General features: G+C 58.3%; 3 protein-coding genes across 3 annotated transcripts in view; all 3 read left to right on the top strand.

Moving 5' to 3' along the window:
- DIS3L2 (DIS3 like 3'-5' exoribonuclease 2) overlaps window positions 1–4281 on the top strand; it is a 182616-nt gene extending 178335 nt beyond the window's left edge. Inside the window, exons 20-22 of the mRNA XM_066325906.1 lie at window positions 95–199; window positions 887–988; window positions 3726–4281. Coding sequence (XP_066182003.1) covers window positions 95–199; window positions 887–988; window positions 3726–3824 — 306 coding nt within the window. The 3' untranslated portion in view covers window positions 3825–4281. The remainder of the gene's footprint in view (window positions 1–94; window positions 200–886; window positions 989–3725) is intronic.
- A 1906-nt stretch (window positions 4282–6187) lies between these two features.
- LOC136365787 (intestinal-type alkaline phosphatase-like) lies at window positions 6188–9021 on the top strand. Its single transcript, XM_066326490.1, has 10 exons — window positions 6188–6365; window positions 6531–6646; window positions 6721–6895; window positions 6995–7167; window positions 7241–7375; window positions 7455–7524; window positions 7640–7778; window positions 7869–8077; window positions 8218–8334; window positions 8557–9021. The coding sequence occupies exons 1-10, from the start codon at window positions 6188–6190 to the stop codon at window positions 8841–8843; spliced, it is 1599 nt and encodes a 532-aa protein (XP_066182587.1). The 3' UTR covers window positions 8844–9021.
- Window positions 9022–9099: 78 nt separating this feature from the next.
- On the top strand, window positions 9100–12832 carry LOC136365438 (intestinal-type alkaline phosphatase-like). Its single transcript, XM_066325897.1, has 11 exons — window positions 9100–9657; window positions 10185–10301; window positions 10419–10534; window positions 10756–10930; window positions 11063–11235; window positions 11324–11458; window positions 11545–11617; window positions 11699–11831; window positions 11942–12135; window positions 12253–12363; window positions 12450–12832. The coding sequence occupies exons 1-11, from the start codon at window positions 9579–9581 to the stop codon at window positions 12710–12712; spliced, it is 1569 nt and encodes a 522-aa protein (XP_066181994.1). The 5' UTR covers window positions 9100–9578; the 3' UTR covers window positions 12713–12832.

Raw genomic sequence — 12832 nt, 5'->3', positions numbered from 1 at the left:
ACCACTGCTGGATTCCAGGACCTGGAGACACTGTCTCCCCTTGGGGATTGCTGAATGAAACCTGCTGTGTAGTGACAGCCCTGTCTCTTAACAGGAGTGTGGTCCTCTGGAGTCAGAAGCCATGGTGATGGGTGTCCTGAGCAAGGCCTTTGATGTCCTGGTGCTGAAGTTTGGAGTCCAGAAGCGCATCTACTGCAATGTAAGTACCTCACCAGTGTGAGACAGTGCCAATGCTGCCTCACAGAGCAGCCTGGCATCACTGCAGGCAGTGGCTGTCCTGGTGCCTGTTTGTGCCAGCCCTGCAACAGGCAGAGCTGTGCCCAAGCTGGGCCAGCCAGCAGGAAAGGGAACCTTCCTGGAGTTTGCCTTCCATCCCTCAGCCCAGGCAGGCACAAGGGACTGGAGGATCTGGATTAGCCCAGTCTCTAAGGACCAGCTTCTCCCTGTGACGTGCTGGGGTTGATCTAGCCTAGGTAAAAGGGAATAAAACCAGATTCAGGGGAACAGAGATAAGCAGGGAAATGAAGCGAGGAAAGGGAGCAAGGCTGGTTTTCATTTCGTTTAATCAGACAGTTTATCTGGGGCTGTGACAGCAGCACTGTGGGCCAGCACCTGCAGTTGGTGACAGCATCCTCTCTTAATAACCTGGTTATATGGCTGGCAATGACATCTTTAAACAGGACATAGAGTGTGATATATGGGCTGGTGGTGTATCGCAGCAGCCTCTGATTTACGTGCTAGGCTCAGGCTCACAGGCTGCTGCATCCCGGTTGTTAAAGAGCTGCAGAGGCAGTGTGCTGGGCAAAAGCAGCCTCAGCCCCATCTACAGGTGAGGTGGAGGAGAGATGAGAGAGGGGTATGTTCCCAACATTCTCTCTGCCTGCAGGCGCTGCCTTTGGTGGACTTCCGCTTCCAGAAGGCAGGGAAGAAGCCAGAGCTGACACTCCTGTGGGAACCAGAGGAGCTGGAGGAGGAATCTGTGCCCCAGGTAAGACCCCCACAGCATGGGACAGGCTTACAATACCATGGGGCTAGTATGGAGGCTGTGGGCAACGTGTAGATCCTGTGATGTCTGCAGCGACAGGTCTGGGAGGCAGGACCTGCCTCACAGGATGTCAGGTCTTGCTGTCTCTCTGTGTCCCTTTTCCAGTGAGCCCATCTTCAGCCTCAGCCTCCTCTACCATCCAGCCCAATCCCATCACTGCCCTCACAGTCTGACCCCTCCACTGCCTTCAGTCTCTGCCCTGCCTACTGCGTGCCCTGCCTCCCAATTCAGTTTCCTCCAGGAATTGAATTAACATGCTGTTTACTTCCTCCTTCCACATCATCAGTTAATATGTTAAGTAAGATCAGGCCTGAGGCAGCTCCTGTCTAGACCCTTCCCCCCATCCTGGCACTCTTTGCCCCTCACACAGCTTTTTCTTGGGGTTTCCATCCCTGTGACTGGGTTGAGCATCGATTAGGAGAATTTTTTTAAATCAGACTTCCTGAGATGCAATGTCAAATGTTTTAACAGCATCTAGAAATCTCTCTCTTGTGTCCCTGTCATCTATTAACTTAGTAACTCAATCAAAGGGAGCAATCACATTTGTCTGGCTTGATTAAGTGGTGCTTCTTTGCCAGCTTTTGTCTGGCATGGCCATAAAACCCCAGCTGTGTTGACTGCTGCAATCCCTGCCTGAAGGGCTGAATCCCAGCCTGTCCCTGCACCATGCCAGGGGCTCTGCACTTGAGCCCCATTTCCATCCAGGCCCAGGACATCCCATCCTTGCCCATTTAGGGATCCTGACACAGAGTGGGCTGACCCTCCCAGCTGGGGTAATGCATGTGCTGGAGAGTTCTTCCCTTCCCGGGGTGGATGTTGTGATCAGAGTTGGATCCAGCTCTGCAAACATTTCTGCAGGCCTCCCTCCCTTTGAAGCTGAGCTTTCCTCTTCTAAGTTTGGCTCAGAGAAGTCCCGTGTATGCAGCCCAGAGTGGCCTCAGTTCCCCCTTTGCTACAGGAGCAGGGATCACTTACACCCTAGCAGGGAGCTGATGAAAAATGATGCCCCAGCATGAGCAGGGCCCATCTTGGTTAAGCAAACAGTTGGTAGAGGAAACTCCTCCACAAACCTTCCACACCTCCTAAGAAAACACTGGAGCTCTCCCATGGGATCAGGCTCTGAGCTGCCCTCCAAGCCAGCAGATCCCTGAGTTTATAAATCTCCAGCCCTGGGATGAGCCAGATTCCTGTGAACCATGCTGAGCTCTAGTAGATGTCACCTGGACACCCCACAGCACCAAGCACCCCAGCCCCCCACCTGGCCCCAGCACTTGGCCTCTGCTTCCTGGTTTAGCTGAGCCTGGCCAGGCAAGTGGGAGCATCAGGGAAGGCTGCTAGTGAGAAGCTGTGCTGGGGCCTGGGCTGTTTGTTTGGCCCTGCTGCAGAGGGGACATGTTACCCTCATTTCTCTCTGATCTCCAGGAGATGACCAGGGCCTCATTGGACATCACTGAGTGGTGAAGTAAGAAGTGGATCTAAGACTCAGGGGATTTGATGTGAAATTATGATGTTTCACGGCAGTTCAGCAAAGGGATAAGGCAGGATTGCAAGGGAGAATCCTGATACTCCCCCTTTGACTCCCCTATATGTGGGGGGCTTCCCCATGAACACCACTGTTCATGGGCACTGCAGCCAGCTGGGGCAGCCACAGCTCTCTGGCAGACAGTTGTGATAGGATTTTCCTGCAGGTTGTTCCTCACTGGCCACTTTGGTACATTTAAGTCTCAATGAGATTTTCCTGTTCTGAATGATTAATCTGGAGCAGCCAGTGCTGGATGAGCTGGGAAGGGTTGGACAGGGTTATGCCAGTAGCTCTGTGCCTGCTTCTCCTGGGGCCAGCCCTGAGCAGATGGCCCAGCCAGTCCTGCTGCAGCACAGGGCTTGGGGACAGGCTCCAGCAAACAAAGTCCCCAAATGCCTGCCTGTGACCCCAGGACAACCCTTCCCAGCAGTCCCTTAACTGTGCCTCAAGGACAGACCAGATCAATACTTTCCACTTCTGATCCATACAATCACAGGAAGAGCTGGGGTCAGAGGAGCAGGGAGGTGGCAGCAGCAGCGCAGTTCCTGAGCAGGAGGGATTGATTTTCTGGGGTCATTGTTCCCTTGCATTTCTCTTATCTATTGTGCTCCCTTCCTGGGTCTCCTCTCACTGTGGGAGCACAGGCAGATTGTTCCCTCCTTACGGGATGCTGATTAAATGCTCAACGTCATGTGGAAAACCCTTCTCTGCAGCTCAGCACTGGCTCCTGGCCAAGCTCCGTTAAGGGATGACGTGACTCTGCGGCTGGAGAGGGAAGGCACGGGTGGCCTTGAGGGGAGGCTGGGACCCAAAGCCAAGGGCACAAAATGCCCACAATTCTTCCCAGATTGTGTGGAGAACAAGAGTGGGGCGTGATCAGGCTGGGATAAATGAGGATGTTTTGGGAGGCTCATTCAGGTTGGTTGGGGTGTCCTGGCTGGTGTCAGAGCCCATGGTGTTGCCCTTGAGGATGGTCCCTCCAGCTCTAGGAGCATCCCGGACCCCAGCAGAGCTACCTGAATCCATCCTGTCCCATTCTTTGGTTCCTCATGGGTGCACTGATGGAAGCAGCAAAAGCCAGCACAGCCCTAAGCAAATCTTGGTGTGATTCCAAGCTGCCTGAACACTCTCTTTTCTCTCTTTTCTCCCTTGATGAAGGTGATCACCATTTTCACGCTGGTGGAGGTGGTGCTGACGGCGGATGGTGGACCCCTCAAGTACAGTGCCCTGCTCAAGAGGCCAAGATTGGACAAGTGAGAGCCCTGACTCTGTGGGCTTCCCTCTGCTGCTGCTCCCTCACCTCTGAGGCCCTGCTCCGGCACCCACTGGAGACAGAAGGGACACACAAGGACTTTGGGGTTTTGAGTTTTAAAACCATTGTGGTTTTATTTCTGGTTTGGATTTTAACTCCACCTGGAAGCAGGGCTCAGGACTTGAGCCTGCCTCAGGCAGAACATTTATACTCTTGGATATTTTTAGCATGATGCTTTCTTAATGTTTTTTTTAAGGCAGTGGTGTCTATCTCCAGCTTCAGTGCCCGTGGTGAGGGCTGAGAGGGGATATGTGTCCGCAGGAGTGGAGAGGGGCTGGCTCCACCATCCCAGAGGGTGGATACAGGTGGATACAGTGGGATGCAGCCAAGGGGCCATGCAGGAGGGTTTCTTGCAGGGTTGTGTGTCATGTAATAAAAGCTGGGTCAGCAGCTGTGTGTGGAGCTCACGCAGGTTTTATTTTGTGCCCCCCATGTTCTCCCAGCTGGGGAATCCCAGCAGTAACTCATCTCTGCCTTCCCCTGCCTGCCACTTCCCAAGCATTATGAAATCCAGGCGGCCTCACTGCCTGTCCCAGCCTCAGATATGCTTGGCCAGAAGATGTGAGATCAGGGCAGGTGTTGCCAGTTCCTGATCCAGCAGGTATTCCTTCAGTCCCTCTGACTTCACCAGGAGTCCCTGTGTGTCTGCTCCAGTCCCTCACACCTTGGTGTCCAGCCTAACCCTGCTCAGGGACCCTGTGGCACCATGTCCTTGCATCCAGTGCCTCACTGACCAACTGACCTCTGCCATCTCCAGCCACCTCTGCCTGCTCTCTGTCTCCGTGTCCCCCACCCACACTGTGAGGATGTGTTGGGGGCATGAGCTGCTCTGGCAGCCTCCACATTACCCCAAGCAGTGGCTGGTGAAATGATTGACGTCTGGCAAGAAGGAATTAATCCATTGTGCCAGGCAGGAAGGGACCCCTGCATCACTCTGCCCCATCAGTGGTGACAGCCATGGCCCTGGTTCCAGCACATGAGCCCTCTGCAGGAGCCAGGAGCTGGCCAATCCTCAACTGCCTGGATCAGGATGGGGGATCAGGGCTGGGTACAGCACACTTCCTAGGAGCTGGTGAAGCCATCAGGGAGACCTGTGGTCCCCAGGACTCGTGCTCCTGCAGCGTCCTTCCAGATGGGCTGGTGCAATCACAGACAGATGTCACCTGATGCTGGTGACATGGGGCTGTTTCCTGCCCACAGCAGGTACTCTGCTGTGCAGATGTGCTGGCATGGGCTGCCCCAGAGCACCCAGTATGTTGGGCACCAGCTGTCCCAGGAGCGGATAAGGCAGCCTGTGACTCTGCTGGGAGAGGGAGCCAGAGGACACTGAAACCAAAGCCAAGATATCCACCCCCTACCCCTCAGCCCAGTGTCCCCCTCCTCGGGTTTGTCTCAGGGGAAACCAGGCAAATCCAGCCTGGCCCAGCTCAGTTTGTCTGCAAAAACAGCCCTTTGCCCTCTGCTCTCCCTCCCACTCCCCCTCCCCGGGGTCCTGCAGGCAACCGCCCCCATGGGAGCTGGGGCCCAGAGGTGTCCTGGTCCTCAGGGACAGGCTGGAGGTCCTGCCTTGCTGGCGGGGGCAGGGATGGCCCCAGGGTGGGGAGAGGGCCCTAGGAGGGCTGGGAGATAGTCTGTGAATGTTATCAGCCCATCGTCTCACGGGACAGGGAAGAGCCATAAAGGGCTGTCCCCTCACCCTGCGCTAAGGCAGCATTCCAGGAGGATTCCGGGTGGGCAGCATGGGGCAGCTGCTTTGCCCTGGAACCTGCCTTCTCCTCTGCTTCCTTGCCCAGCTCGCCGCTGCAGCCTCTGGTGACAGGGGACGTGTGGGACAATGGGGTAAGAGCCTCTGGTGGGGGATGCTCGGGCTGGTGTCACTTCCCTGGGGATCTCCAGGGACTGCGTTACCTCCCCTTGGGATACCAGCAAACGGGAACTCTCAGAGCCACCTCAGGGTGCTCTGAGACCACAACCTTTGAATGGGTGGTCTCAGAACCACCCCCAAAGCAGGCCCTGACCACCCCCCACCCCACCCCTGCTGCTCCCAACCCCCATCCCTGACTTTGGATGGAGTAGCCCAGTAGCCGCAGCCAGCCGTGGTTACACAGCCATTGCACACTCACTGTGGCTGATCCTCAGGCTCCTCATCCACTCTGCCAAGAGGCACAAGGGACTTCCCTGCCAAACTGTGCCTCAGTTTCCCTTCTGCAGGTGGTTTCTGCTGGTCTGCAAAAGACCATGCTAATCTCCAGGGGTTTCCTGGTCCTCCATAGGGGGCTTATAATAGCTAAATTCACCTCGGGTAGAGATGGCCACACTGGACCCCTGGGGGTGCACCTGGATGCTCCCAGCTCTGCTCTCACCTCCAGATGCTGAGAAGACCCCAGGCTACTGGAATAAAGGTGCCAGGAGGAGGCTGGAGTTGGCCCTGGCTTTGCAGCCAGCAACACAGAGAGCAAAAAACATCATCCTCTTCATGGGTGACGGTGAGTGCCCCGCGTCACTGCCAGGCCCTGCAGCTCCTCAACAGCCAGGGGATGTGGCTGATGAGAAGATGAGGCTGGGGCAAACTCTCGGGCAGTGCTTGGGGATGGCAGGGCTGTCCCTGGTCCTGGCCCCCTGCCCACCCCATGACTCAGACATTCCCACAGGCATGGGGCTGTCCACCATGTCAGCAGCTCGGATCTACAAGGGGCAGCTGGCCGGTGGCTCAGGCGAGGAGAGCATCTTGGCCATGGAGACCTTTCCCCACATGGCCCTGGCCAAGGTGAGTGGGGCAGTGCTGAGGGGACACTCCTGCTGCCCCTGCTTGAAACTCCACCACACCCATCTTGCTTCCAGACCTACACCATTGACCGGCAGGTGCCTGACAGCGCTGGCACGGGCACCGCCTACCTCTGTGGGGTGAAGGCCAACGCCAAGACTCTGGGACTGAGCGGGGCAGCCGTCTATGGAAAATGCCACACCACCTTTGGCAATGAGGTGGACTCCGTCCTGCACCGGGCCAGGCTGGCAGGTACGGGGCAGCAGGAAACCCTGTTGAAAAGCCAGGCATGGCCATGCAGTGCCGTGCAGGGCTGAATGGACTGCCTCTAAACCCTTGCCCACACTGCAGGCAAGTCTGTGGGCATCGTGACGACCACGCGGGTGCAGCACGCGTCCCCCGGGGCAGCCTACGCGCACTCGGCCAGCCGGGGCTGGTACGCTGACGCCAACATGCCCAAGGAGGCCCTGCGGGACGGCTGCAAGGACATCGCCTGGCAGCTGGTGCACAACACCGACATCAACGTGAGCTGGGGAGTGGGAGCGGGAGGGAGGGGGCACCAGGAACGCTGGGACGGTCTGCTGAGCTCCCCGGCAGGTGATCCTGGGCGGCGGGAGGATGTACATGACCCCCAGGCGGACTCCGGACCCTGAGTACCCAGAAGACCCAGATCAAAATGGCACCAGGAAGGACGGCCGGGACTTGATAGCTGAGTGGCTGAATGCCAAGCAGGTAGGGTGTGAGGGAAGAGGGAATGTGTCTCCAGGCACAGGGTACGTGCCATTGGCACTGGCTCTGCTCTTGCTGGCAGGGTGCCCGCTACGTCTGGGACAAGAAAGGCCTGGATGCAGTTGAAGATGACTCTGTGAGCCACCTTATGGGTAGGAGCATCACTGCCTGCACTAATGGCAGTGCTACCTCCTCCTCCTCTCTCTGGAGGTGTCAGCAGGGGCACAAAGCAGCTCTAGCATGGACCCCCTCACCCTCCTCCTGCAGGACTCTTCGAGCCCAAGGACATGAAGTATGAGCTGAACCGCAACACATCCACAGACCCCTCCATTGTGGAGATGACAGAAAAGGCCATCCGCATCCTGCGCAGGAACCCCAATGGCTTCTTCCTCTTTGTGGAAGATGAGTAGCTCCAGGCGGGCAGTGTGGCTTGGGCTGAGGTGGGATGTGGGTCCTGGGAGCAGGTGGCCAGAGGGGACCAGACAGAGGGTGACAGCCACATTCCCCGTGCAGGTGGCAGAATCGACCATGGCCACCACAGTGGCCGGGCCAAGCAGGCGCTGATGGAGGCCGTGATGCTGGACCGGGCGGTGGCACGGGCGGGCGAGCTCACCTCCCCCACTGACACCCTGACCGTGGTGACCGCCGATCACTCCCATGTCTTCACTTTTGGGGGCAGCACACCACGGGGCAACTCCATCTTTGGTGGGTCCTAGGGAGGAGGAGTGAGCATCTCCTTCCACATCACCCTGTTGCTCCCACAGGATGCTGAGCTTGCCCAAGCAGGGAGCTGGGGAGAGGTACCCAGCTGGGACAGGGGGTGACAACATCTTTCCCTGTGCCAGGGCTGGCCCCCAAGAAAGCCAAGGACAAGCAAGCCTACACCAGCATCCTCTATGGCAATGGTCCTGGCTACAGCATCCGTGATGGGGCCCGTCCAGCTGCCAGCCTCCCTGCTGCAGGTACGAGTCTGCTGGGGATGTGACAGAACCATGGGGTGGCTGGGGACAGCATCCCACTGGCATGATTACAGATGCCACTCAAGGTCCTGGTGCCACTGTGAGGCTCAGGAGTCGCTTGGGCAGAAATCATGCTGATGCAGGAATGATGGGACCTGTCCCCCCACCCCTGTGACATGTCAGGGAGCCAGACCCCCAGCCTCATTTCTTCTTTCCCCCATGCAGAGGACAAGGACTACAGACAGCAGGCAGCTGTGCCCCTGGACACAGAGACTCACAGTGGGGAAGACGTTGTGGTGCTGGCCCAGGGCCCCATGGCCCATCTGTTCCATGGGGTGCAGGAGCAGCACTACATCGCCCATGCCATGGCCTATGCTGCGTGCCTTGAGCCCTATGCCACAGAGCCTGGGTGCAGGGCAGCCCGCAGGACCTCCCATGGCACACAGTGCTCCCCACAGCCCCTGCTGGCCCTCCTGGCCCTCTGCATGGCTGCCCTCATAGTGAGGGGCTGAGACTCACAGCTCTGGCTGAGTCCCATTATGGAAAGGACCAAGGGATCAATAAAGCTCAGGTTGTTTGTCTCCATCTGCCATGCAAAGGTTCACAGTGGTGCTCACCTCCTGAGGTGTTGCCCTGTGCCTGCCTCCCCAGTTGGCTGTGGCTTCTGGTTCTCCCCTGGGACCAGCAATGGAGGCATTTGGGGGAAGGAGATGATGAAATGTGGATGAGGGGAGGCAACATCCTCCCCATCCTTGCCCAGTTGTGGCACAGTATACAAGGGTTGATGCACTCCTGTCAAGGGCTGAGCAAGGAGCAGAGTTTTAGTCTGCATCCATGGAATTACTGTTCAAGAAAGCCCAGGAAGAGAGCAGGGTGCTCAGTGCACGAGTGACCCCAGGTCTTCCCCATACTGTTATCCCAGGTACAACACTCAGAGCTGCCCATGTGGCACCCTGGGATAGGGCATCACCCTGCCTGGCACCACAACACCGTGGCCAGGGTAGGATTTCCTGCCAGAACTGCATATCTCTTGTTCCTGGATCTGTCTGTGCCCCAAGCCCATCCGTGCCCAGCAGGCAGAGGGTGTTCTGCCAAGGAGGCACCATCAGCCCAGCCCCATGGCCTTTGTGCGACCTGCGAGGCAAAGACTTCCTGAACTCCTCCCCTGACCCTGCTGGAGCTGATCCCTGTCCAAAGTCCTTCCTCAGATCAGCTGGATCTACAGACACTGCCAGCAGCATTGGCTGATGTCAGATCTCACCATGCACCTCCTGGCATCCCTCACCCTCTGCCTCTGTGCGGGGTTCAGCACCGCTGTCATCCCAGGTGGGGACAAGGATGGGGACGGGTGCTCAGCTGCTGTGGTGGGTGTCCAGGGAAGCAGGGTGTCAGCCTGGCTGGCCACAAGGAGGGCTTGGGGAGGAGAGCTGGGGCTGCAGAGCTGAACAAGGATTAATGGGGGTTATTTACCCCTGCTCTTCTGGGGGTTTTGAACCAGTTTTCCCCCAGGTTTTCGCTTGCTTCTGTGCTGGGGGCTGGTCTGGGGGAAGTGCCTGTAACCCCTATCACCACTGTCTACCATGGATTTGGCCCCATCCCACTTGCCAGATAACTCCCCATCGTGTCTAGTTTTGCTGTCCCCTCTTGTTCCCTGCCCCAGGACCCTGGGGCCAGGCAGTCAGTGCAAGTTTACATGGACTCCTCCCACCCCAAATAGCCCCCTGAACCACTTGGTTCTCCTGAGAGAAGGCCCCAGCATGGGAGTGCTCAGGGAACAAATATCCCTGGGGTGTGGGTACCCTGCAGGGGTGTCCCTGCTCTGCAGCACCTGATGGGTGTTTGCCCCATCCCAGCGGAGGAGGAGAATCCATCCTTCTGGAACAAGAAGGCAGCTGAAGCCATTGAAGCCGCGTTCAAAATCCAGCCCAGGATACGCCAAGCCAAAAACCTCATCCTTTTTCTTGGGGATGGTGAGTCCCACTGGCACCCACCCACGGCAGGCAGGGTGACGTGGCCAGTACGCTGCTGAGTGGGATGTGTGGCGGGCACCTGGTTCAGAGGGTGACCAGGACCCTCTCTCTGCCCAGGATTTGGGATCCCCACCATCACAGCCACCCGCATCCTAAAGGGGCAGCAGCAGGGGAAGCTGGGCCCTGAGACCCCTCTTGCCCTGGATGCTTTCCCCTACGTGGCTCTCTCTAAGGTAAATTTGAGCATGCTGGAAAGGGGCCATGGTGATCCTGGGCATGGGGCCATAGTTATCCCAGAAATGGGGCTGCTGGCACCCCAGGGCTCCATGTGTGTGGTGCACAGGGTCCCTCCCCATCCCACACGAGTCCATGGGTGAGTGAATGAGCATGGCAAGGGGTGCTGGGGGAACATCCCACTGGGGACCCTTGCACTGAGCCCCTCTATCCTCGGCAGACCTACAATGTGGACAGGCAGGTCCCCGACAGCGCGGGGACAGCCACAGCCTATCTCTGCGGGGTGAAGGGCAACTACCAGACCATAGGGCTGAGTGCGGCCGCCCGCCACTCACAGTGCAACACCACAGCTGGCAACGAGGTGATCTCAGTGCTGGAGCGAGCCCGCAAAGCTGGTAACTGGGGATGGGGAGACCCTGTGGGGACAAAGGACGCCACACTGAGGGTTCCCTCCATGAGCACCCCATAGCTCGGTGGTGGGGACCCTGTGTAGCCCTCGATGGGGCCTGATGAGCGGGGCTTGGCAGGGAAGGCGGTGGGCATCGTGACCACGACGCGGGTGCAGCACGCGTCGCCCTCGGGGACCTACGCACACGTGGTGAACCGGGACTGGTACGCGGACGCCAGCATGCCCCAGGACGCGCGGCAGCAGGGCTGCACAGACATCGCCTGGCAGCTGGTCCACAACGTGGACATCAACGTGAGCGCCCGTGCATGGGAGAAGGAAAGCAGGGACAGACCCCTCTCAGGGCACCCCACTAGGATTTCATCCACCTCATCCCTTCCAGGTGATCCTGGGTGGTGGTCGGAAATACATGACCCCAGTGGGGACACCGGACCCTGAGTACCCCACCAACAGCGGGCAGAATGGGATACGTGAGGATGGGAACAACCTCATCGACATGTGGCTGCAGACACGGCCGGTGGGTGACACATCAGGGATGGTCTTCTGCCCACTGCCCCTGGCATAGGGCCAGGCACCCACTAATCCTGAGGGATTTGCCCACAGGGTGCCCGCTATGTCTGGAACAGGACAGAGATGCTGGCTGCTGCAGCCAACCACAGTGTGAATTATCTGATGGGTAACAAATGACCCCTGTGCCAGCTCCCAACAGGCACTGGGACACTCAGACTGACACTGTCCCCAACACATCCCCTCACAGGTCTCTTTGAACCTGGGGACACGAAGTACAACCTGGTGCGTAACACCACCCTGGACCCGTCACTCACTGAGATGATGGAGGCAGCCATCACCATCCTGAGCAGGAACCCCAAGGGCTTCTACCTCTTTGTGGAAGATAAGCTGGGGCTCGTGCCCCTGGGGCCAGTGAGAGGGGGGTGTAGGGTGGGGGTAGGAGTTGGGCATGCTGCTGTTGGTCCCCAGCCCACTGTGGGTGCCCGTGTGCAGGTGGCAGAATCGACCACGGCCACCACGATGGTGCAGCCCAAAAGGCACTGACGGAGGCGGTGGAGTTTGACCGGGCCATCGAGCGGGCGGGTGTCCTGACAGACGAGGCTGACACTCTCACTGTTGTCACCGCTGACCACTCACACGTCTTCTCCTTCGGTGGCTACACCCTGCGCGGCTCCTCCGTCTTCGGTGGGGCTCTGCCCTGTTCTGGGTACTGCCAGCCCTATGGCACCATGACTGTGGCCAGAGGGGTGATACAAGTGTTCCTTAGCTGATCCTCTTCTTTCTCCATTGCCCCTTCCCCAGATGTGGCACCCAAGGTAGCCATTGACGGAAAGAACTACACATCCATCCTCTATGGGAATGGGCCAGGATACCAAGGCCCTGACCGGCCCAACGTGGACTCAGACACAGCCAGTGAGGGCACAGAGACCATGGCTGGGTGGTGGGGTGGGGCTGGGGCCATCATTGCCTCACCTCACCCTCTTCTCTCCCCTCTCCAGTGCAGTTTGAGTACCTGCCGCAGGCAGCTGTGCCCCTCGGCTCGGAGACCCATGGCGGTGAGGATGTGGCCATCCTGGCCAAGGGCCCCATGGCCCACCTCTTCCACGGGGTGCAGGAGCAGACCTATGTAGCCCATGTCATGGCCTATGCCGCCTGCATCGAGCCCTACACTGACTGCCGCCAGCGGAACTCTGCCCCTGGCATCCGCGCCACGTCCCTGGCCCTGCTCCTGCCTGCCCTCCTTCTGCCCCTCTTCCACTGATCCCATGTCCCTAGGCCACCCCACAGACTCCCCTTTCCCCCCCCAGTGTCTGGCTGCTGCAGCCATGTGACCACCAAATCCTGGGCAGTGGGGTGTTAAATAAACACGGGGTGTGACACT

Source organism: Sylvia atricapilla, chromosome 10 (genome assembly GCF_009819655.1).
Source record: "Sylvia atricapilla isolate bSylAtr1 chromosome 10, bSylAtr1.pri, whole genome shotgun sequence".
NCBI classification, from domain to species: Eukaryota; Metazoa; Chordata; class Aves; order Passeriformes; family Sylviidae; genus Sylvia; species Sylvia atricapilla.
Note: the sequence above shows the minus strand (reverse complement) of the source record. Positions and strands in the feature narration are given on the sequence as shown.

Excerpts from the sequence above, each read along its gene's own strand:
- LOC136365438 (XM_066325897.1), top strand. The coding sequence starts at position 9,579 with ATGTCAGATCTCACCATGCACCTCCTGGCATCCCTCACCCTCTGCCTC. Across the intron at positions 10,535-10,755 it reads CCTACGTGGCTCTCTCTAAG|ACCTACAATGTGGACAGGCA; the intron begins GTAAATTTGAGC and ends TATCCTCGGCAG. Across the intron at positions 11,832-11,941 it reads GGCTTCTACCTCTTTGTGGA|AGGTGGCAGAATCGACCACG; the intron begins AGATAAGCTGGG and ends GTGCCCGTGTGC.
- LOC136365787 (XM_066326490.1), top strand. The coding sequence starts at position 6,188 with ATGGCCACACTGGACCCCTGGGGGTGCACCTGGATGCTCCCAGCTCTG. Across the intron at positions 7,168-7,240 it reads TGCACAACACCGACATCAAC|GTGATCCTGGGCGGCGGGAG; the intron begins GTGAGCTGGGGA and ends GCTCCCCGGCAG. Across the intron at positions 8,335-8,556 it reads TGCCAGCCTCCCTGCTGCAG|AGGACAAGGACTACAGACAG; the intron begins GTACGAGTCTGC and ends TCCCCCATGCAG.